General features: G+C 31.8%; 1 protein-coding gene across 1 annotated transcript in view; it reads left to right on the top strand.

Moving 5' to 3' along the window:
• Positions 1-26553, top strand: part of cac (calcium voltage-gated channel subunit cacophony) — a 167055-nt gene that overhangs the window by 94997 nt on the left and 45505 nt on the right. Inside the window, exons 17-24 of the mRNA XM_088277574.1 lie at positions 4347-4453; positions 5481-5603; positions 6421-6600; positions 7912-8181; positions 9376-9519; positions 10396-10597; positions 11664-11828; positions 15391-15501. Coding sequence (XP_088133700.1) covers positions 4347-4453; positions 5481-5603; positions 6421-6600; positions 7912-8181; positions 9376-9519; positions 10396-10597; positions 11664-11828; positions 15391-15501 — 1302 coding nt within the window. The remainder of the gene's footprint in view (positions 1-4346; positions 4454-5480; positions 5604-6420; positions 6601-7911; positions 8182-9375; positions 9520-10395; positions 10598-11663; positions 11829-15390; positions 15502-26553) is intronic.

The raw sequence follows: 26553 nt of genomic DNA, 5'->3' as shown, positions 1-26553 counted from the left end.
CACTTATTGAACTTTTTACTTTGCAACACATCTTTTTAAGTAAAACCTGAAGGTTTTTTCTCCATTTGAAAAATATCAAGTATATTTAAAAAATAATTAAACAATACCTTTTCTTTAAAATTTAAAAACAACACTTTCCGCCCTGTAGCGGGTAAATATTAAGTTAAAAATATGACTCTTTTGCTGGGATATAGTACATTTTCTGGGCATTCCGAAAACATGCACAACTGAAAATTGATGATTTTTGATTTATGACGTTCTTGAAAGGAGCGAGCGATATGTCAAAAAGTACTTACTTAGTTATAAAATTTCCCTAAAATATAAACATTGCTAGTTAACCTGTCTGGGAGTAAGTTTCTGCGGACAAAACTGTATCTGGGGAGTTTTTTTTTGCCATATTTTTTACTTTTTATAATTTTATATCATAGTCGATTCTATAAGCAACATATTTTCTTGAATAAAAATAAATATTTACACCAATAAATATGATTTGATTTGTAACTATATTGTTTAAATACAACCACAGATGGCAGTACAAGTGCCATTTTAGATATGACCGTACATGTACGGCCATACTCCTGGACAGGTTAAACACTTATCTTTTCCATAATTACGATTATTGTGCATGTTATACTTGATAAGATCAATTATTGCTTAAATACCTAGAATTATATAGCTATATAAAGACCTTCAGTCAATTTGATCCTCACATAAGTTTGAAAATGCCCTAACATGGCGAAAAAATTGTCACAGAATTTTTGTTTTTGTGCTTGAAAAATAAAATAAATGTTTTCGTAGACTCAAATCAGTGTTTGATTTCAATGTTTTAAACATAAATATGGAGTTTTACAAAATAAACGCTAAGTCGATAGATAAATAAGTGGCAGATGACCTTTCCTATTGAAGCATAAATATTGCTTCCGAAATTTAAGTAGTGTTGTTGTCAATCATGGGTAGAATGGTGAATGTTCCACAGTGTATGAGGTGATCGATTAAACCAGCCCTTCTAAGTGTCCAGATCTCCGTATTCTTCTTTATCTATGCTGAGATGTCTGTAAAAAATCTTGACAAGAATGACTTTAGACTTTTTATCGAAAATCTTGATGTTAAAAAAGTATGATGTATTTAATTTTAGATGTATCAAATCTTTTTGACCGTTAATTGTTGATTTACTGATCTGATGTTTGGAACCAACAACGATATCATTTTCATTACATATGTTTTTGCAATTTTCACAAGCTTTATGTGTCCTTGATTTGAGTTTTTTGCTTCATTCCATGCCGTATTTCTTGAATCGCTATTTTGAGTTGTAAATAATTTGACTTGATGATGTATGCATATAAATAAATCCATCACAATTGAAATCCTTTTAACCCTTACTACTCCAATAATGAGTGTAATTCGACTCAATTTTGATCCACCGACTCCAATGTTGAGTGTCATTCAACTCGATTTCCACTGTTCCACTGACTGCAATAAACTAGTGTTACTTGTCTTGATTTTGTTCCACCGACTGCAATAATCTAGTGTAACTTGACTTGATTTTGTTTCACCGACTCCTATAATCCAGAGTAACTTGACTTGATTTTGTTCCACTGACTGCAATAATCGAGTGTAACTTGACTTAATTTTGTTCCACCGACTGCAAAAATCGAGTGTAACTTTACTTGATTTTGTTCCACCGACTCCAATGTCGAGTGTAACTAGACTCAATTATATTCCACCGACTCCAATGTCGAGTGACACTCTACTCGATTTAGTTCCACCGACAACAATGTCGAGTGACACCCGACACGGTGTAATATGTCTTTTGCGGATAATTTAAAAATAGTACGGATTTTTTTGTTTTTAACTTGTGTTTTTGAATCACGATTGAAAGACATATTCTAAAATTTGTGCAAAGACTAATTGATGGATTATTTGTAATTTTTATCTACTAAAGCTTGATTGTGCATTAGTGAAATAATCCTCGATCCCGTCATGTTTAATGAAGCGGAATGTGTCGAAAAGGTTAGAAGCAGAAAATATAAATCTGAATGACTATATGAGAGAGTGGGACAAAGTATTTGAAAATTTTCAAAATGAGTGTGAGACATTCGCTTATCCCGGGATTTGTGTTGAAAAATACCATAACAAAAGGGATTATAATGATTAGAATTAAGAATAAAATGTAGTTCCATGTATTAACTCGTAAAATAAAAGCTTTCAGACAAGGAAAAACAATTTTATTTACAAGTAAAACTAAAATGTTTTTTTAGCGTGGAACTGGTGGTATAAAAACAAATACAGGCTTGAAGTGCAAAGGGTTAATTTCACTTGAGTGATGTGGTCTGTTGATATTTCTGGATTTTCCATGAATTACGTGTTTTTAATAATCTTTTTCAAGCCTTTTTTCCCATCTTAAATTCCACGTATCACTAAAAGACATTCTTACTATCAACAAAATTATAACTTTTTTGTACTTTCACATATTTCCAGTTTTAGGGTTCGATTCCCAGGGAGATCAAAATAAATATGAGCGTATATTTTAGTCCACCTTAATAGTGTAATGGTCAGTGCATTTGGCTACCGCACTGGAGGTCCCGGGTTCAATTCCCATGTGTTTTTTCACTTCAATATTTATTTAATATTACTGTGGACTCGTACCTAAAGCGCAGGGCTGATACCTTGGCTTCATAAAATAAATGATCAAATTAACACGGCATCAATTTGATGCAGTGCCTTATGCACCATTCGGTGCAGGTAAGGGTCAGTAGTAGTAGAAGTTTTTCTTATTTTTTTTATATAGAAATATTTCGTTTTTATTATTTAGACAAATACAAAAATATTTCAATTTCATACTATTTCTGTGAGCCTAAGCGGCTTATTATTAGAAATATGTATCAAACTGTGACAGAGTGGGTTCGAACCGAGAAACTCTGACTTAAGAGTCCGCAACACTAACCACGGGACCACAACCCGACACTCAAAAGCTGTTTCAGGAGTCAGAGTGTTCCAGTTTTAATAAGTGAACTGTGCAAATATCACGCTGTGGATTTTAACTTTTATTTTGCTGTCATATCATTTTGTTTTGTTCAATGGTGAGTTCTTAGTGGTGGGCTGATGAATTGTAATAGCAGATGGCTTGAATGTCGATTTTTCTCATTTTTGATCAATGCTTTATAGTCGTAAATCTATTTTTAAGTTCCTTTCCTTCAAATTTCCAACCTTCAAATGAAAATCTCACAAATTTTCTTCATCTTCAAAAAAAATTCTCACGTTTAACCATTCGTAAACCAGGTGATTAGAAAGTATGTCCTGAACCTTGTGGGTTTTATTTGCTCTTAATACTCAGTACTATTTATTTTGAAAATGTAATTTTAGTAAAAAAATGCACTTTTCAGCACTATTTATAAAAAAATAAGGTTCTAATTTATTTATTAATCTTTTTTCCCAATTTTTAGGTAAAAAGTACAAGCTTCTAAAGATCACATGATATATACATTGTTTAAACTTATTTTTTCCAATAAGTTGTTTTTGCTTAAATTTTTTCCCTCGAGAATTACGTAAAATCGTAGAAACATTAATCGTAGGGAGTAAACTTTGTCAAAATTAGAAATAGGTATAAAACTTATAAAGTTGAACCCCAAGTAGGAACATGATGAAAGGTGTCGCATAAGCCGTAACTAGATTTCAGAGTCACTTGGGCGTTATATATACAACTCATTTTTCGTTTTTAATGATTTATTAGCAACGTAAAATGACAATGTCTCCACTTTTCTACCAAGTTTCATGAGAAACAAGTATTTTGAAAGAAAAAAATAGACTAGTTTTAGGTTTAAAAATCTTGATATAATAATTAAAGACAAATAATAATTACAAAAATGCAAGCAAAGCTGAAAGACAGTCAATATCGCGGTATCTCTCTGATCTACGTAACATATATAAAAAATACCTTAAAGGGTGCCCGAATTGTGTTTATATTTCCGAATCATACACCATATTGTATGGAATAATTTTTGTTTTTTCACCACGCGTACACAATACAGGTTAGTGTTATCAGGTAGGTACTCTACGCGCATATTTCTTACATTCAATGAGGTAGGTGGTTAAACAACTCGGGTTAATTTAATCCCACCTGGTTTGCGAAAGGTTAAAACTCATTTCGATAATGAAAAAAACAAATAAAGATCAACTAATTGAATAATTTTGTGTTTCCATTAAAAATTAGGTTATCTCAGGAGATAGATCTGTTAATATTCCTGAGGTCAATGGCAAACGTTGATGTGTTTAGCCTTTGATGGGACCGAGGTTGGAAGAGGATCGTGCAGAGAGCAGGGTGACAAATGGTTTGATCTCTTTTCTAGGGAAAGAAAAAGGAAGAAGTGAAGAAGGAAGAAGAGGAAACCAACCCTGATGGACCGAAGCCGATGTTGCCTTACTCTTCAATGTTTATTTTGTCACCTACAAACCCGTGAGTTTCATTCCGCAGTCTAGCTAACGATATTCATGAATCGTATCATCGTTAATCTCAATTAGATTAAAAAATGTATGCCCTAACTGTGTATTACACACTTGATATGATGTCAATAGTACGTGCCTAGCTGGTATCAGCAACCAACATGTTAACCCCTCATGTGGTAAAATATTAATGAAAAGGTTGCCCCCTGTAGAGTAATTTTTACATCATACAATTTTATTATTTTAAAACTGAATTTTATTATTTTAAGTTGAATATCAACATTTTTTTTAAATTCTTTAGTTAGCTTGTATTACATTTAATACAAACTCTTAGTCATACTTAATTTACATCTTTTTACAGTATACAAAACATTTATTTTTAAATTCTCTCAGACTCTTTTCATTCTTCACACATTCAGGCATTTCATCATACATTTTCAAAACCTTTTACATAATACAATTGACTCCTTTTTTAATGGCAGTCTTGTTTTATCCTTATTTCTAGTAACATGTTTAGGTTTTTTTATATAACTACTTTATTCTTTAAATATTTAGGTATTTTATCGTTTAATTTTTTTTTTTAAATAAACATATTATATATTTCTCTTTTTTAAACGTAACCAGTTGAGTTCTTCTCTCATTTTTTTTACATTCTTATACATATTTTTTTTAAGGTCTATTCTTGTAGCTTTATTTTAAAGAATCTCGAATTTGTTAAAATTTCCTTTATTGGTCAAAAATAAAACTGTGGAGCAGTAATCTACGTGTGGAATAATTATTGTTTTATATAGTAAACATGTGTCATGTACATGATCAATAAATATTGTCAATCTTGAAGCTACATGCTATCTGACCTGGTATTTTATAGCCCCACAGTTGGGGCGCTACGCATGGAGAGCTCAAGTCACTGTTTGTATTGAAAACCCTCATACTACATCACCAAATTTCATTAAGTTGAAACATGGAATAATATAATTGTGGTATGTAACTATGTATTCGTTTTACCGGTCGGATATTCTGACTACGGTGTTGTTTTTCAGAATTCGCCGAGCAGCGCATTGGGTGATTAGCCTTCAGTATTTCGATTTCTTCATTATGATTATAATATCTCTCAGCTCCATCGCCTTAGCTGCTGAGGATCCTGTAGAAGAAAAAAGTGTGAGGTGAGTCTAACTTCATAATGCTACATTTCTTCATATACTTTATAATGATCACACTAAGGATGGGTGATTTTTACACCTGGTGACGGTATTCGATAATTGTGTACATATAGTTAAGACCTTAACAAAGAGATTGGTGCATAATATTCATATAAAAACATTAAATAATTAACTCTTTTCTGACTTTGAAATGAGGCCGGCTCAGGAGGTAGAAAATACCCTTCCCGTCCTTAGTGTGTTGATTCCTTTCCATTTGAGAAAAATACATTTTCAGAGTCACAAGCACTGCCTTAATTCATATTTTTGTCAACTTTCATTGTAATGCATACTGTTAGTTATGCCGATAATACAATGACAAATGTAATTAGAAGCAGTATGCTTCCCTCGCCTGTAAATAATAAATTTTCACACAAAAAAATCACCTCTATCATTCATACCATCATGTCGTTGCAAATAAATTTTTAAAGCGTTGCGGCGTAGTGGGGTAGATGCTCGACTGCGAAACTGGCGTCGCGGGTACGATTCCCGCCAACTGCAAAATGAATTCGAGAAAAATTTTGTTTCAGTTGGTCTGGGTGTTTGTGATGTATTTTTCACATTTACCTTCCCTATCCTTAACATCCTGCCTGCAGACAAGCCTCTAAAAGTAGAGGCTTTGCAGGTTATTCCTCTAAAATATATATATATATATATATATATATATATATATATATATATATATATATATATATATATATATGTGTGTACGGTATTATATTATTTTACAGATAAATATGTTTACCGTTGCATATAACCTTTTAACCTGCGTTTTCTGTTTCAGAAATTCGATATTAAATTACTTTGACTATGCGTTCACCGGTGTCTTTACGATAGAGATGTTACTGAAGATAGTAGACGTGGGTGTGGTGCTGCATCCCGGCTCCTACTTGAGGGAGTTCTGGAACGTGATGGACGCCATCGTGGTCATATGCGCCGCTGTCAGCTTTGGGTTCGACATGACGTGAGTACAAGCTTTTAACCCTCTCCAAATACCTTTAATATACTGTATTGATAGATTTGGCATTTAATTTGTAGAACTCCAGTTTAATTTATGTATTAAATGTTAAATTAAACACTGATTTTTTGAGTCTACGTTGTTGTTGCGGACGTCTGGCCCTCTGACGTTTATATTAGAATAGCATAGAAATAAGGTAGCATTAAGCATCAAATTGTCAAGCGTGTTTTATATGTATTTTGACGTGTTTTATATGTACGGAGCGAATGCGTCGACTGAGCTCCGCCCGCCCGGAAGGGAGAGCGGGGAGCGGGGAGCGCGGTCGCCCGCATAGAGGGGCCCGTACGGACAAAGCCTCGGATAACGGGATTGTACCGTTACCTGAGTAACGGTACTTTACGGTTGTATTTTATTGTTGAAAAAACACATTTAAATTAAATTTTGTGACTATTGTTTCGCCTAGTTATGGCATTTGTTTAAAAATGCCATAACTAGGTGAAAAAATTGTCACAAAATTGATTTTTATGTGTTTTTTCAACGATAAAATACAACTTTGTATTCTCAAATAATCAGTGTTAGATTTAACATTTAATACATAAATATAATACCAAAGGTTACTATATAAAAATAAAAATGTAACTGTTCGTTTGTTCAAAATTTTAATCTTGAACAAACGAAAATGTAATCTAATATCTAACATTAAAATGTAATAAAATCTCCTAAATTTTTTTACCAACTACTCTGAATTTCGACACAAGGTTACATTTGAATATGCACTTGTTTGTGTAATACACCTGTGACTGTTGTTTTTACCTATGACAGGTTAAAACTTGCTTTTTATGTAAAACAGTTTTTTTTAACTCAATAGCAGTGTCATTTTTTAAATGCAGCAGCAATACTAAACATTGTTTTTTTTAAACTATTTTTCATAGCATGAACAGCGCAAAAATATCAGATTGTTTTTTATTTTTCATTAAGAGAGTTTACTAATTTAAAAGTTGACCCGTTTAAAGAAACAACACGGAACCAATAAAAATTAAACAAAAAAAAAAAAGTCTTACTACTCGTATAATCATTTTTAAAAATATATATAATATGGTAATTTATTGAAGAATTTTCGATAAATTCCAATAAAAAGTATCAAGTAAGTAGCAACTGGCAAGCTTAGTTGGGTTGTTTACCTTACGGACTGCAAACAAGTGGAAACACGCGGCATGCTACGACACATGCACCATCCGCGAACACTGCTCGTTCGAAAGCATGAAGTGTTTAATGACTAGTTGGTATGGTATACACCTCTTGCTATTCCTCTTCCAGTGATAGTACATCGACAGCGGCCGGCAAGAACCTGTCCACGATCAAGTCCCTGCGGGTACTGCGCGTGCTCCGGCCGCTGAAGACCATCAAGCGCGTACCCAAGCTCAAGGCCGTGTTCGACTGCGTGGTCAACTCGCTAAAGAACGTCATCAACATCCTCATCGTCTACATCCTGTTTCACTTCATCTTCGCTGTCATCGCCGTGCAGCTCTTCAACGGGAAGTTCTTCCACTGCACGGACAAGAGCAAGTACAGCATGAAGGAGTGCCAGTGAGTAGTATATTGTACCTATTTTTCTTACCCTTATCCGCACCCAATGGTGTATAGCGGAGGTTCCCAACCCCGTGCCCGCAAGCGCCATGGTGCCCGTGGTATGTGTCCGCCACTATTCAAAGAGACAGAATTTTTTCTTCTTCTTTTTCATCTTGTTGTAGGCCTTGTGGCCTGTTTTTAAGAGGGATTAGCCTCTTGCGATATCGATTCCCAGCTATCGATCCATCTCTTTGGTGGTCTGCTCAGGAGTCGTCTACCATGGGGCTAACCGTACAGTGCGATGTGGGGGAGTCTGGATGGTTCCATACCATTGTCTCCTTCGTTGCCTTCCCCACCTAAGGACATGTTCGATCTCGCATATTTCCCTGATCCTGGCATTTCTTATTCTTTCATAAACAGAATTTTTTCATAATCATTAATCAAAAATACGAATTATTTTTATTTATTTGTTAGAGTTTTAATGTTTTAAGTGCCTAAGTTTATTAAATACGTTTGTATGTTTGCAATATTGTATGTATAAGTAGTGCCTTTGCTGACTGTACTTGTTGCAACATGTCTAGCGGCGATTAAAAATAGATGGTACCCGCCACCCTACCGATATTTCAGAATGTGCTCTTGAGTACAAAAAGGTTGGGAACCCCTGGTATATAGGGTACCGCATCATATAAACGCAGTGTAATCTTGATCAATTAATACACGAAGAAAAGGTGATCAGCCCTCCGCTTCGGGTACCAATCCAGGGTAATATTGAATAAATTTTGTAGTGAAAAATCACTATATTTATTTGTTACCTCCTCAATCCCATCCGCCCCTGGGGGGGCCAAACAAATATAAGTGATTTTCACAATAGATCTTAAGAAATATTAGTATTTACCAAGTAAAATTTAATTAAAAATGGATAGATATTAACACAAAGCGATTGCTGAATCAATTAGTAAAAAAATTGCACAACCCTGTAGAAATCTCTAACATACTGTCCAAAATGTATCTGATACTTTTATAAATCATGATGTCAGATCCGATGGATCCGGTAGTTCTCGCTTGAGTACCGAAAGTCTATATATCGGATTTTGGTAGTCAAAGGGTGATGCCAGGATATTTGCCTGCTAGAGAATACTAGCATACATATTTACATAATAGTTTGTTTTGCATCTTCAGGAGTCCATTCATGCTGTGTTTATCTCTTTCCAGGGGTTCATTTTTCAAATACGAATCGGATTCACTGCTACCAACCAAAGAGGACAGAGTTTGGGGGACACAGAGCTTCCACTACGACAATGTAGCCACTGCGATGTTAACTCTATTTGCTGTTCAAACTGGAGAGGGATGGCCACAGTGAGTACAACTCTCACATAACACACTACTTCCATTTTGTCATTACATACACAATATACGGTATTTGGTTGTGGTCCCGTGGTCAGTCTCGCGGACACTTGAGTCACAGTTTCTGGCTTCGAACCCACTCTACCACAATTTGATACCTATTTCTAATAATGAGTGTGCAGACTCACTGAAATAGTATGAAATTGAAGTATTTTTGTAAGAATATGAAAAACACAAATATTTCTCTCTTACATTAAAAAAATTATTATAAAAATGATGATCGCCCACACATATCCGCATGAAAGACAAGTCCCATAAAAAAGCTGACCATGCAAAACACAAATATGCAAATTCAAGGAAAAACTCAAAACAATGAATTGGGACAAAACTTTTTTTTTTTTGGTATTTATATAATGCCTATGATTTTAATGTTTCTCTTCTAACCGTATCTGCAAACAATGATATATAGGGCACTGCATTGTATTAATGGAGTATCACCTTAATTGTTAATTACATGAAGGCAAGGGGATCCATCCTGCGATTCAGATACCAGTTCATGGGCATATTAAAATAATATCAATGTGAAAAATCTTTTATAATGATACAATTTCCTTTTGACTACCAGATACCAGTTCATGGGCATAATAAAATAATATCAAAGTGAAAAATCTTTTATAATGATTCAATTTCCTTTTGACTAAATGTGACTTTGATTCAAATAGTTGCTTATTAGTCAATTTTGCGGTTCTATGAGTGATTAACAGCTGTATAATATATTAATGAGTTGAATTTTCAATATCAACCTCTCATGAAGATAAAATTTATTTATATTTTTTCCGTGTTTTGCTTTGAATAACATTGATAAAATTGTACAAATTTGTTTTTCAGGGTGCTTCAAAATTCAATGGCCGCCACGTATACGGACGTGGGCCCGATCCAGAACTTTCGGATAGAGATGTCCATCTTCTACATTGTCTACTTTGTGGTGTTCCCTTTCTTCTTCGTCAACATCTTCGTTGCGCTCATCATCATCACCTTCCAGGAACAGGGCGAGGCGGAACTACAGGACGGGGAGATAGACAAAAATCAGGTATCTATAGTTGTTTTTGTAACGGCTACCATCTTGGAAAGAATGATTTGTGTATTTGTACCATCTAACAGAACCAAAGTAAATAAATGATATAAAAACGTTAAGCAAAATACAATCATTCCAATAAATATTATTACCGTAGAACAGGGCTACTTGAGCTTTAATGTGTTACTTGAACCAGTACAAATGAAATATTTAGATCATGGTATCGATTTAAGTATCGTGACAATAAGTGTCACCTGTCAGGGAAACAATGAATCATGTTGATACGTTCATTATTGTAGACCAAATACAGATATAATTTTTTTTGTACTGGGTCAAGTAGCCCCGTTCTACGGTACTGCATTATGACAATTGTTGCATATATTTTACGCAAGGATGTAGGAAGAAGCAGGTTCAGCCTGCAATAGACAATGGAATAAAATATGCAAATATTACATGGTCAAACTCTCTTTGTCAAGAATTATATTTTAAACATACTTATTTTAAAAGTAAACCCACATGCTTTCAGTGTTTTTATTCATGTTTTGCAATAGTCAACACAGATGCTCGCTTTGTATTTATCCACGATTATAATAGTTACCCACATGATCTCTTTGATTTCATTCATGTTTTATAAAAGTTTACCCACACTTTCTCTTAGTTTTTATTCATGTTTTATAAAAGTTTACCCACACGTTCTCTTAGTTTTTATACATGTTTTATAAAAGTTAACTCACTTGCTTTCTTTGTTATCATTCATGTTTAACCCAAAGCTTGTGCCTTTTTCGTTTTTAATTATAGTTTATTAAAGTTAATTCATATGCTCCCTTCACTTTTATTCATGTTTTATATAAGTTGAACTACATACTTTTTTTTGTTTGTAATCATGTTTTATTAATCTAACCCACATACTTTCTTCATTGTTATTAATGTTTTTTAAAAGTTAGTTCACATGCCATCTTAGCTGTTATTCATGTTTTATAAAAGTTAAACCACATACCTTCTTCGTTTTTAATCATGAAAGTGCTTTTTTTACATGTTTTGTGTAAGTCAATTACAATTCATATTTTCATTTCTATTCCAGAAATCCTGCATAGATTTTACGATAGGGGCCAGACCACTGGAGCGGTATATGCCCAGCCAAAGGTCTGGCTTCAAGTACAAAATATGGAGGATAGTTGTGTCTACACCCTTTGAGTATTTCATCATGATTCTCATCGTCCTGAACACGCTACTGCTTATGATGAAGGTATGTCTCTGTCTGTTATTCCATACAATCCGTGCAATCAAAATATATTATATTACTCGAGCTGCAAATTCTGACTCAAAAAGAACTGAAATCAGTCATTGTTTCAAACAATTCTGAGCTCATTTGACAAACATGCAACCATGTTAAATTCACCTGTGAAATCTTAAAGACAAAAGACATCTTTGTAGTTTAACATTCCTAATAATGAAACTACATAATGGTGATTGCTTCAAGTTTGCCTACTAGTGCACTATATAAATAGCACAATGTTGTCTTATTTTTCTATAACAAGGGTTCTGTAATTTGACTGAAATTTTAAATGATTTTTTTTTGTCCTTATTGAATTTTATAAGAATTTTTTCTGAACAATTACCATTCTACAAGTTATGTTTTGAAAGGTCCTTATTTTAATACTATATTGTTAGGAAGATATTTATGAACCACACTAAATAATATTAATCTTCTACTACTGGCCCTTATCTGCACCCAATGGTGCATACGGCACTACATCCAATCGATGCAATGTTAATTGAATCGTTTATTATTTGATGTCAGGGTGATCAGTCCTGTGCTTCAAGTACCAGTCCAAGGTAATATAAAATAAATGTGAGAATGAAAAAAGCGATTATTTTATTTTAATCCCCCTGGAATCGAACCTGGGATACCAGCACGGTATCTTAATGCGCTATCCACTACACATGGTCAGCACATATATGGGGGCGGACGAATATTGAATATGGATTATTGTTATGGATTCTCCAGTTTTTAAGTTTCACGGTGAATTTATCATTTAAAGCAATCAAATAAACCAAACGAATGTATTTTTTACCATTTCTAAATTCTAATTAGTTGAATTTGCAGCATTTCTATAATAATATGTCTTATATTTTATTTCCAATGATGCCAGATCTTGCAAAACCAGATTTGTTACAAACAACCAAAGTTACACCTACAAAAACATAAAATATTGTTTAGACAATACTTTTTTACATACCAAAAATAGTAAAATGCAATAATTGTTGGCACTCTAGTATGGCAAAAATATTGGCAAATAATCGAACATATATTTCACTTTGAACCCAAAACAATACGAAAAGAATAATCTAGAAGTCTCTGCATTTTGGTTTCAAAGTATTATCTTGTGGAAGCACACAAAAATCACTTCACTTAAAAATTTAGAATTAAATTTGAAAAATGTACCAACAATTAGATTTGTGATACCGTTGTATTCACCTGTTTATAAGCAATTGTGTATTTAAATCTGATTTATTTTCTAAGTTCTTTGCAGGTTTATCTAATGAAATGACATAATGTGATCACGCACATACACCGACATGCATTCCAACATTACACGCTTTCAGTTATAGAAAGAAGAAATCAATTACAATGTAAATGTTTGCATTTTGAACCCCGTTTCTGCAAACGTGTAATGCATGCTATTTGTCTGAAATCTACACCGGCCAAATATTCCGACACTCAATGTTAACACTTTAAATGGTCGCTGAATATTTGTACTTTGTTTATGGTTGCTTCAATGTGGCTCTTTTAATTCTCGAATGTCTGTGCTTTACCTGTGAAATAACCCGACCGTAACATCTTCTTTCTATAACGACGAAACAAAAGACATCTGTGGATGTTTGCATGCTCTCCGTCGAGAACTCTACACACTTGATACATACTCGATACACTTACTTTTAAGAGGGCAACTTTGTGTGTTTCATTTGTGTTGGAATGCCGTATTTGTGTTTTGTCATTTTGGAATGGTTTTCGTGTAACTTGTGAGCATCGGAATGAAGTAACAAACACATCCCCACGTACATGATACTGTCTTGTTATTGCGTAACTCCAAAGTGAATGTTGTCCATGCACCCTTATTACGAGATGGCTGATGCAAGAAATGTCGTTTCATATACAAGTCTTGTTCATGCATCCGATGGCTTGCCGCTGTGTCCTCATTCATCATTCATTGCCTGCAGTCACCAGTTTATGTGTATTATTTTTAATGCATGTTTGTTTGATGTTTTTATTTTTTTATTTTTAATCATAAACAATTTGAATTGGGATATTGAAATCAGAGGCGTACATTATATATAGGCAGAAAAGTAGTGCCTTCCCTGGATTACTCGCGTTCCATATAGAAACGCGACCAGTGCCTACTCTGCCTCATCCTTACCTAACCCTACTGCCTACCCTCATTAAAAACTCTGTGCACGCCACTGATTGATATTACCTTCAATATATTATTGATCCAAAAATGGCATGTGAATTGATTACATTTCATCGTACGTATATTTTTTCATCATCTGATTTATTTTAAAAAAAATCATACCTCACTTCATCGAATGTTTCCCATTGCCTGCATCATTTTTGAATGTGTGTGAATACATTGTCATCTGCACTGATTTTTTTTTTACGTTTGTGTCACAGCATCGCATGTCTCCAAAGCATGATCGTGTTACGTTTATGATTTTGTTGTTTTTGCAAACTCCCGCACGAGGCGCATGCTGCATCTCCATTTTTTTTATTTTGTCCGGAATGGCGGTGTGGCTTGATCCCGACGGAATGCCGATATTTGTTTATACCTTTTAACGCTGCGCTGTTATGAATCCCCGACATCCGGAATGAAATTATCCTTCGTGTGGTTATTGTATCCTATTTGAAAAGTCTTCTTTCCTCATTCATGCACTATCCAAAGAAAACTGCACGCTCATTATAAATAATAACACTGGACAACTAATCTTTATAAAAATTACAAATTAGAGATTTCTCTAGCTATTAAAGATTTCAATGCTTTGAATACAAATATATACAAAAAAATCTGAGTTTACTACGATTTCTAAAAGATCTGTCATGTAATATAAGAATTTAACAAACCACCTCAAAGCATGGTTAGATTAATGCAAGGGATCATATTTTTTTCTCAATTTAAAAAATGTCAAATGAACTTTTGTAAAGTCACTTTTATAATGTAAACACAACAAGTTTGGAGAACTGAAGATGTTCTCCAAAGATGTCATGTTTTTATTAACAAACTCAATTGTGGTCTTACAAGTGTTTTATTTTTATATTCAAATCATCATGTTATTACACAAAGTAAATGCCGATAAAAACATACTTTTTAAAATAAAATTCTGTCAGATTAACTTTAAAGTAATTCAAATATTGGTATTTTATCAATGTTTTATATGTGTAAGTACATGAACACTTTATTTTTCTCTTTTAAGAAGATTTAACGGACATTTTGTTTAGAAATCTGCAAAGAGTAGCTAGTGTCGAATCTTATTTTTATATTGTCTCGTTGTCCGGTGTGATCATTGGTTCATTTTGTTTGTTATTTTACCAGTGGAAGAATGATGCATCATCTTGCCTGCCACTTATTATTTGGCCCTTGGTGTTTTTAGTCCGACAGGAAACCTCGCGTTTCATTACATCTCCGACACACACGACACGACGGCCTTTCTAACAAATTTTGTTTGTTTTATTTCCTTTTTACACACCCATTTGCGGGTGTCGCACACTTCGTCGTACCTCGGCGGCCCGTAACCACGCGTCGGACCCACAGTATAACAAGCAACACGAAATGTACACCCAGGTATTGAAATACTCCAACATAGCCTTCACCGGCATGTTCTCCGTGGAGACTGTGATGAAAATTGTGGCTTACGGGGTAAAAGTGAGTATGGCTCCAAGCAGCACGACACTTTCTCATTTCATTATGTTCCTTCACCCATCAGTAGACTTATCTCCTTGTTTACAGTCACCGAGCGGAGCAATTCTACCAATCAACTCCTAATTATCCAGAGTCGTAATATCAGTTTTTTATTATTATCATTATTATTTTATGTAAAAGAAATCCTTTTTGGAAATCATCCATTTTTTGTATTTTTCTATGACTATGAATAATCAGGAGTCTGCATTTATTATCTTATATATTTTTTAAATTCTAATATTAAAACAACGATAATAATTTAGTAATTCCTGTAAAATGTTGTTTTTTTCCACCGAATTTAGCCTTACTTGGAAGAAACAGTCCCATTGCACACACATTTATGTATTATTATTGCTCTTTATTAATAATAATAACAGCTTTTGTGCAGTTTATTGCAATGTTTTTAATACAGAGAACAATACATAAGTCAATTTTGAGTTGAGAGATTTACTTATTTCACTCTAAATCTTTATTTTTCTATATTTTCTGATAATCCGACCTTTTTTGCGTTCCGATCATTTTTGCTTCTCAAAAGTGACGAATTAGAGAAGTCTCTATCAAAAAGTATTGCCTGTTTTGCTAAAATTATAATTTTTACTGTACTTTCATTATATAGTAAGAATTTTTAAATTATTGTCATAACTTTACAGTATGTATAATATTTCATATTGTTTTATACCAAAAGATATACTGGTATAATGGAAAATATAATGTGCTATTGAGTGTACTTCCTTTTGTATCGTAAACTTTTTTAAATATTATATATCATGCAAAATAACAGTTTTGTAATGACATCGTCAGTAATTTAACAATAATTGCAAAGCTCGTGATTTTTTTGTAGAAAATTTATTGGTTTTGTCATTTCACTCCCGTTCACCTGAGACTTTTGAAGTGTGCTAACATAAATATTCTACATTGATGCTGTATTGTGTTGATTTATAATGTTACAAATTGTAAATCACAAAATAATGTAATTTAAAAAAATAAAAAAATTCAAGACTACTCGCAGTCAGATGTGGCGTAAGTAAAAAGGAATTGATACATATTAGTGACACATTAGGTTAAAGTTATAACTGCTGTGACATTTTTTACTTATTCGAAAATTCTATCTTTAAACTCCTTGGGCGATTGTTTTTGCAAATAGTTTTTTCGGAAAAGTATGTAATCCATATTCTGACAGTGTATGGTGATGTCTTATATGTACATAGGTAATGTGCAATACTAGTATAAGGCCACACGTGCAAAGGTTCTACTATTCACGCTGTTGGCTCTAAATTCAGCTTTTTTTTTCATTTAAAAAAAATTCTTACACAAAGAATCATCTCTGGTAGAGAAAATGAAAATTGTGCATACATACATTAATTATATACATGTGTGATTGCTAGCTATTTCACTACCTATTCTGAGATAGCTAGCTGGTTTATGAAAAGCTGGTACAATAACCTTTAACGTCCGATGACACAGTCACAGTGTAAAAAACATCGCGGGATGGAATATTTATAAGGCAGCAAAGAAAACAAGTATGAAACAAATAATTTTCCGATAAAAACATACTTGCTCCGATATTATTCTTCTTTGCACCCTTATTTGTAGCCGATGGTGCATAGACCATTTTATCATGTTGACCTAGTGTTATCCCAATCGATAATTACATTGAAGCAAGGAGAAAGCAGTTCTTAGCCTCAAATACCAGTCTAGATGGATATTAAATGAACATAAAGTAAAAAATCCATAATTATTTCAATCTCCTTGGGAATTAAGCCTCAGGGACCTCAAACTCCATAACCACTCTACTACGCAGGCGGAAGCAATATTAGCCAACCTAAATGTCTCACCGTTGCCACGATATAACAAACAGCCGGCCTAGTTGACAGCCCTCAAACACACAAGTGTTGTTAATCTTTAAACCCATATATGTTTATAGGACAATTTCAATGTTTATTGCTTTTGTTTTATTGATTCCTACAAAAGCTTAACAGATTTTGATCAAATCGAATCTTTCATGCGCCAAAAGTGTTTAAATCAATACACAATGTGTTATTATTTTGCCCTACATACGAACACAGAGCAGTGTTTTATATTTATTCAACACTTAGATGTCTCAGATGAAGCGCCATGAATATGTGAATTAATTTTAAGTATACGGTAAGATATGAACAATTTACTTTTGAATATTTTAGTCATAACCTTTACCATGCTGTTGTTCTGAGTTGGTTCAAAGTTTTGTTTTTATTTCTATCAATCATCAATTTTTGCCCATTGATTCATTCATTTACCGCCTTTTCCTTTCTTTACTTATGAATGACGTTTGTTCCTTTATATATATATATATATATATATATATATATATATATATATATATATATATATATATATATATATATATATATATATATGTACGTGTATATAAATCCCTGTAGTTTTATATATTAAATGCTCTTGAAATTCTTGTATGTATATCTGACTGCAACTATATAATTGGTCCAATACATAAGAAAATGCTGACTGAGTGGAATATTGAAACGTAATTCACCTACTGGTGATAAATTGAACTGTGTCAAAGGATTGTTTTAGTAGTTGTTTTTTTTTATCAAGGTGTTAATATACAGTCAATTAATTGTTTTTGGTATTACTATTAGTTAAGTATGGTTTTCCCTAAATTATGCAGTTTAAAATTGTATTTGTTTAAAAACTCTTTAAAATACAGCCATCACAACAGATGTTGAAAAGTTATTTCCAAACTCTATCAATTCCTTCCACTGGCATTTATTCACTAATGTTCATAACAGCTCCACGTTCATAAAAGCATTTATTGACATATTCATATAAGCTCAGCGCAATGATTAGAGTCACTAATACAAAGAATATTATCCTTTTTGAGAAAATTTAAAGCATTTATATAACCTTAGATATTTTTTTTACTAAACCAAATAATATTTATATCCCTGTTTAGTGTAAAACAGATAAACGCATGAAGGCATGTTTTAAGAAAATATATAAATATACACAATCATTCTTTAAATCTATAATATAGGTATACCACTAATAATATTTATATTTCAAATAATTTGTCATAATTACAGTCAATTAATTTAATAAAAAGGTAATAAAAATGTTTTTTTTAAAGTCTTTATTATAGATGTATTGTTGTCTAAATGTCAACGAATAGGGATAATAATATTGAAAATAAAACAACTTAAATAAAAGAGCTGGATCAATAGACATAGTAAATAACTCATTCTTAATATTAATATAATAATTTTGGATAGTTTAGATAGTGCCATTTTTATAAAATACTATCTCAAAGGCGCTTCACTGTGGTATTATATGATGCATTGTTTACTTTTGGGCAAAAATTATAAAATTTAAAGATTAAAAGTTGAAGATTAACTTTCCTTTAACTACAGCATCAGATTGCATAGTTAAATTTGTCACATCTGGACCATCTGGGTTAGATCCATTAGGGCCACAGATTTTTATACACAAAAGATTACTTATTTAAACAAAAAATACCTAAAACTTGTGTATTTTCTTTCCAAATGTCAAAAATTCTATTCGACACACTTAACCGTCGATAAGTATATAAATAATTGTGTTTTCTTATAATTGGACCATAGATACTATCCTACATAGACTAGCATCAAAATTATCCTATAAACTTTTATACTTTATTTATTCAAAATGTTTGATATTTTACGTTTTAATTATCTCTTTAATGCATAGGTTTTAAGAATTAAATGGTAAAAATTTTATCATTTTGTATATTAAAAGCCTGATCATTCACTTGGTCTCCGACATATATCCGCGACAATGTCGATTGTGAACAGTGAAGGCTAATAAGAACGTAGATCAAAATCTCTTATTGCAATTATATCCTACATTTATATTTTAAAATAGTTTATGGTAAGAAATTGTCATGATAATTAGCCATGGAATTAATTCAATTTAATTCAGTGTCGGGTTGTGGTCCCGTGGTTAGTGTCGCGGACTCTTATGTCTTCTCGGTTCGAACCCACTCTACCACAATTTGATACCTATTTCTAATAATGAGCCGCTTAGGCTCACAGAAATAGTATGAAATTGAAATATTTGTGTAATTAATAAAAACACAAATATTTTTCTTTAAAAAAAACGATAATAAATATATAAAAACAATTGCATTATTTCGTAAATCGATTAATTTGACCCCGGAAATATCTTGGTCTCTCTCATCAAGTCATCATATAATCAAATTACTCAATAATCTAATACATTTTAGATATATAATTAGAATGGTTATATATTTTACTCATCAAATTCTTATTGCTCTACACAAACAAGCTAATGTTTTCATGAATGCATATGGTATAAGATCAGTTTTGTCTCTATCTCTCGGTATTGTATATAATTTTACCATTAGCCATGCATTTTTCAGCGATGCATTCATTGTCGGTTTGCGGTCGCAAATCAAAGTGATGGAAATCAATATTTTTGTTGACAACTAATTATCAAGGTGAAGTGACCTTTCTGTAACATCACCAGGTTGCTATTATCACTATATACATAGTAGCCAGGTTGCTATTCTAAATATATTTTGTGATCAACCATACACATTTTTGAAGTCTTTAATGTGTATATACCAGCCATTGAAGTCATTTGATTAATTCCATCATTAATAATAATCTCCATGGAATAATTCAGTCCACTTTCTGAGATATTTTTAAGAGGATTTCCAACCATAAACTATTGCTTATGTTTGATAAATAGGTCTTTTTTCCTCCGTTGAAATTTGATCCTTTGGTGGACACTTGTTTGTTTTTATGCCCCTAAACTGTACTTATATGTGACGGTTTTGAATATGTTGTCCTTGCATGAGTCCTGTAGGTGTTGCACATTGCATGTAAAGAGCTTAGCATGGCTTCCAACATTGTGTTGATGTTTTGTGTTTTACTATTGCATGATTCTGCATATGGCATATTGAGATAATGCATCTACACTCACCGTTGCATGTTGCATGCTGCATGTTGCATGTTGCATGTTGCTTGTGCATGCTTTCTGCATGTCCTCGTATTTTAATATGTTTGCATGATATTGTAGTATGCTATAATAACAATATTTTGAGTGTTCTAATCTGGACACACAAATACTGGATTTAACCCAAAAAGGTATAAGGTTTTTGCTTTTTTCAACAGATAACATAATTTGAATGCGATAAATTGGAATTTTTCTGATGTCAATGTACACATGTAGTTCATTCAAAATTTGAGTTTTATGAATATTTAAGCTTGGGTGATTGTTACAACGTGAACATTTAAACGATCCAATTTCCAGACTTTCATTTTCTTATCTCAACAACTTTGTTATCTCTGTTGAAATATCAATAAAAATCTTGTTGAAATTTATATATATATATATATAAATTTCAATCTAATAAATTCAAATCATCATTTGATTGCAGTGAAAATATGCTTTTGATCATTGAAAAATTCATGTAAAAATTTCTGAATCTAAGCATTTATTCATATTTTCTTAATGCCAAATATTTATTCTCTATCAAAAACTGTAGAGCAGCAGTTAGCACATTTGACTACCATCCAGGAAACCTCGGGCTCGATTCCCGAATGGCTAACAAATGTTTTTACACTAGATTAGATCAAATATTGAATATGTTTGTTATAATACTGACCCTTAAAAGTAAGATTTAAATCCTTATCTTCAACATTTTTTTTTCAATCAAGGTAGCAATTTATGAACACAGTACTGTGTTCATTGTATGAGTAGATTTTTTTTTCTAGATTTGAAAAAGATACTATTTGACAGTAAAATATCCCCAACATGTATAAAAAGGGGAAATATTTTTTAAAATGTGACTTGGTAGATGATCGAATTAGATTAACAAAGAGAAAACTTTTACCCCTAATATTTGCAAACGCTTATCACAACTAAGAAATTAATACATTTAATCAATAAATGTCCACATATTTTTATTTATTGATTTGGCGTTTAATTTGTAGAACTCCATTTTATTTTATGTATTAATTTTAAATCAAACACAGATTTTTTGAGTCTACTAAGTTGTATTTTATGAACAAAAACACATAAAAAATTATATTGTGACAATTGTTTCGCCTTGTTAGGGCATTATCAAACGAATGTGAAGATCAAATGGACTACGGTCCTTATGTAGCTATACAATTCTAAGTGACAGTTTTAACACATGCAGCAATAATTTATGGGAGACAACAGTAGCTAATGGGGGATGTAGGTAATTGTCACAATATAATTTTTTATGTGTTTTTGTTAATAAAATACAACTTGGTAGACTCAAAAAATCTGTGTTTGATTTAAAATTAATAAATAAATGTCCACATAGCTTAAAAGTCAAAGATGAAAAATCAGTTTTTGATTATTTTTACAAAACAGTTAATTTAACATGATATTTTATGAATCACCTTTTAAGAATTTTAAAAAGTAATTAATATATGAACCAAGTTTAAAAAGATTTTAAAAAAATAGTACCTATTTATTGTTTTTGTGTGATATAGTTGAAACATGAAAATAAATATTTTTGTGTGCTAGAAGTTTTGTAGTTCGACTACATAGTTTTGTAAATTTTAAAAACGTTTAAACATTTTAAATGTTTTGATTTTATATCGCATGAAATGCATGAATTTTTATTTCTTTTGAAATTTTATTACATCAACAAAAAAATGTTGCTAACTAACTAAAGTTAGTTACAGAAAATGTTTCAAGGAATAAAATTATTGGTTGAATACTGAAGTTGCTATTGGCTATATAAAACAGCTACTCTAGTATTAAACTAGCTTGGATGCATCTGGAAATATGTATATTTTAAATATATATATAAGTGACTATAGTAATGATAAGAAATCATTTTCTATTTCCAAACAAACTTCTTTCTTATTGAAAAATAGTATTCATTCATATTTTTCACTTCTTTGTCATCCTCGTGCCTTCATCCCGGACCTCAGGACTATGTCGGGTCATCAGTTTGCTCCACTCTTTTGCCGCCTAAAAGACAAAAGAGAAACTACCTTCTTTTCTGGCAATGAATCCAAATGGTCCAGTGAATCACCTTATTTATTCAGTCACTAGCTCCCAAATATGAGTTTTCACCTATGTTCAAATGAAGAAAGCTGTTTACTACATAAAGTTCTCAACTGATAGCAGCACCATCTGTTAATTCTAATAAAAAGATTCAGATGGAATTGTTCGAAAATTAATGCAATATAGATGTTCAATAATGGGCAGAATGGTGAATTTGATGTCCACTTATGCCAGAAATACATAAGAATCTAAGGCAGTATTAAAATATGTATTCTTTCTATAAAATAAATCACATACCCAGTAAATTACCGTTATAAGTATAAAATAATGATTTATGACAGTAGTGTACGGGTTGTTCAAAATAAATAGCTAAATTATTATATTTTAAAATTTGTAATATTGTTATTTTATGTAAATTTGCATGGAGGATAGCATGTGTTAAAGCATTTGCATGCGATTGAGGTGTTTTATATATTTTTTTGTGTTTTTGACCTGAAATTAGCTTTTGTTTCATACTTGTGTTCAACATTTTACTACTTTAAATATTGGTATTGAATGTATTTTGGCTCCAAAATGAGTTAATATAAAAATCAAAACAAAATATCATAACTCAATTTTTTCATTAATCTGAATAACGTATATGACAAACTACGTAGTTGCATTAATATTGAATGGAAAATTTGTCCAGTATTTATATTTTTTATGATATCAAAATTTTTTCATTAAATGTTGTATTTATAAAGAATCAAAATAACAATATATAAGTAGAAACTATATTTTTCAAATCAAAAACACAAATCCATAAAATTTTGCATGCTTCTTTTTCATTATTAAAAAAAAAGTAACAGAGGGAATTTTTAAACTTAAAATGAAATTTAAAGTTTATGATTTTAATTAATTGGATGAAATAGATATTTAGCAGTACTTAAATCTTTATTTATTTAATGTTTGATTACTGTGCATGAAATTCCGGAATTAATTAAATTAATCAAGTCGCCATTAAAACAAGTTTTTTTTTAAATTGTTTTCAATACATTTAGAAAAAAATCGTAAGTAAATTGCAAAAAAAATAATCCCTCAATGTCAGTAGATTTTTTTATTTGTGTTTTCACATCTTCATGTGTGTTTTATAATTTCGCAAACCCCTTAATCTAACTATGCATTTTTCTATTGAAATATATCCAATATCACTCTGTTTAAAATTTAACTTTTACTTGGTGTTTACCACTATTTATTGAAATCTATTGTGGTGCGTTTTTTGGAGCATTTAATATCATTTATGAAAAATTGATAAATATTACCACAAAGTAGGGTAATCAAATGGACACAGAGCGACTGGCGAATCGATCAATGAATACCCATAAATCCATTTGAAAAAAGGTGAGTCATTGGTCAAGAGTAGAATCCTTTTAGATCCACTGTGTATAGCGGTGTACACCTATATCATAATAGAATAAATTTATTATCATATAAAGATCAACATTTATAGTTTTGCATTAAATTACATTTTATAAGATAACATAAAACACATGGCAGTATGAGAACTGCAATAAACAGCTCAAGGTGGCGAATACAGATTTGCAAACCAATATTTCATTACCTATATTTTCTAAATAATGTCCATTAAAAAAAATTACAAAACTTAACCCAAAATATGTTCATACATATAATTTGTATCTTCTTCCAACCCTTATCTGCACCCAATGGTGCATAGGGCACTGCATCGCACTGACTCATTGTTGATCATTAATTGCATGAAGTTAGGGTGATCGGTCTTCCCTTTCATGACCAGTCCAGATGTTATATTTAATAAATATGAGAGTGAAAGGCACTCACATTTGTTTTGACACCCCTGGGAATCGAATCCGGGACCTCCAGCACGGTAGTCAAACATACTTACCACTACACTATGTAGGTGGATAGTTTATATCTGATATAGTACAACTTTGAACATAATTTAACTTCTTTAAGTGAATAAGAATGTGTCCTGTTAATTATATTTGAAAAGAAAAAAACGGCTAACTTCCCCCTCCTCTTTCTAAGAACTTAACCCCACCTTTACCGATGTGCATAATATTTCTCTACTGATGTGTTATGATACCCTGTTACTTTTTTTACAATTATTTTATGCATGCTTGTTTTAAATGTTTACTAAGTGGTTATATTAATTAATAAAACAATAAAAACATAATACAAGAAACATAAACGACGTACCACACACCAGAAAAACAAATTTCCAATAATTATCGTTTCAAATCTGGAAAAATGGCAACAGTGCATCTAATTAATGTCAAATTACTGATTTATCAAAATTGTAATACTTACACATATAAAGAGGCGCTGACAAAATGACTCTGTATGCTTTTATTCCTAAATTTTTCACTTAAAAAAAATATATAAATATATCATATTTCCCTTTTACAGTGTATAGAAATTGTTATTTTTTTATGTTTAAAATTGCCCCCTTTTTTGTGTTTTTCAATCTCACTGCATTGTGTACATATGTGATTTCGTTCACACTTAAAATGTGCTGCGGTATTCTGAATTATTATATTTTTTAACTGCAATTTTCAATTTGCTTTTAATAAAAATATCTTTCATAGTGTTTTTATTTTAAACACATTTTTTATGAACTGAGTATTCACTCATAATTTAATTTAATGCTAATATGGTAGTGCATCAGTTCATTGTGATGTGACAGGAATGTAACATTACCATGTTAAAATTACTGATATTAAAAAATAATAACAAGGGGAGATTTTATTTGTATTATGTATGGCAACATTTTGTTCAACCTCTTTTTAAAAAAATTAATCACATTTTTCATTAAAAAAAAGGTTTAGTATCATTCCAGTTATGCCAAAAGCATGAACGAGCAAGTTTTTTTGTTGTTGTTTTGACATATGTTTGTTTTTGGAACGCAAAAAATGATAAATGTTTTTTTAAACTGTTATTTTTAAAAAAAAATCTGCTCCAAAATCACACAAATCGCATTCATAATGTGAGTTCATAATTCTCAATTGGACCAACTTTAAAATAAATGTATCCATGTAATAATTACTTTATTTATTAACCTGAAACGCAAGCCTTAAAAGTGCGTCTTTTAAGGTTTGCATTTTAGATTAATTACATTTTTCAGTTGAAAATAATGAAAAATTATTCTGAATAAATGTTTTCAATTTTTATTGGAATGGTCTTCTGAACGAAAGAGTTTAGACAACGTAATGTCATAGAAAATTTTGGTATTTAAATTTAGCCATATTTTTTTGTGTTGTCTTCGCATAGACTGATATACAATATATTATTTTCTTAACTGAACTTTTATTTGATATGATGTCCTTTAAAATAATCATTATATCAAATATATACTGGCTCATTCCTGACTGGCACAACTGGAAGTTGATCATATATGTCATTTATTTTGCTTAGAATTACTAGTTTTCACAGCTTTTATGGATTTCGATAGGCGAAATGATATATGCTACAATTTTACAATTATAGTCTATACCGTATCATCTATAGGCATCCGTAAAAACGTCTGTTTGTAAAACTCTTTAGCCTCAAGCAAAATAAACAATGCATTGTTTCAATTGATCCGGGGCAGAAAGGTATGTCTTTGATTCCGTTTAATAATGCGTGGTGCCATTTTTCCAATTTCCCTCTTGCCGTCTGCGCCGTTAGTTCCATGAAGCGCCGTTCGTGCTCATCGACACGCTGTCCTACATGAATCTAGCCTTTACGCTACTTTTCCTGATTGAGACCGTAATGAAGTTGGTGGCGTTCGGATGCAAGGTAATGCACACCGCAGACTCTATTTGCGGAAATTCGCCCCCCTAGCGCCTCTTAGTTCAATAGATTATTTAGCCAAGTTCACATAGCATTTTCAACGCATTTCAATCCTGAAATGTCCAAATCTTTTTACACAAATACTGGATTTAATCCTTAAGGTTTCATTTCCAATATATTTTA

This window comes from Brachycentrus maculatus, unplaced genomic scaffold (assembly GCF_059751285.1).
Source record: "Brachycentrus maculatus isolate JH-2025_06_01 unplaced genomic scaffold, ASM5975128v1 h1tg000046l, whole genome shotgun sequence".
NCBI lineage: Eukaryota > Metazoa > Arthropoda > Insecta > Trichoptera > Brachycentridae > Brachycentrus > Brachycentrus maculatus.
The sequence above is the reverse complement of the archived record's forward strand: the minus strand, read 5'-3'. Positions and strand labels throughout refer to the sequence as shown.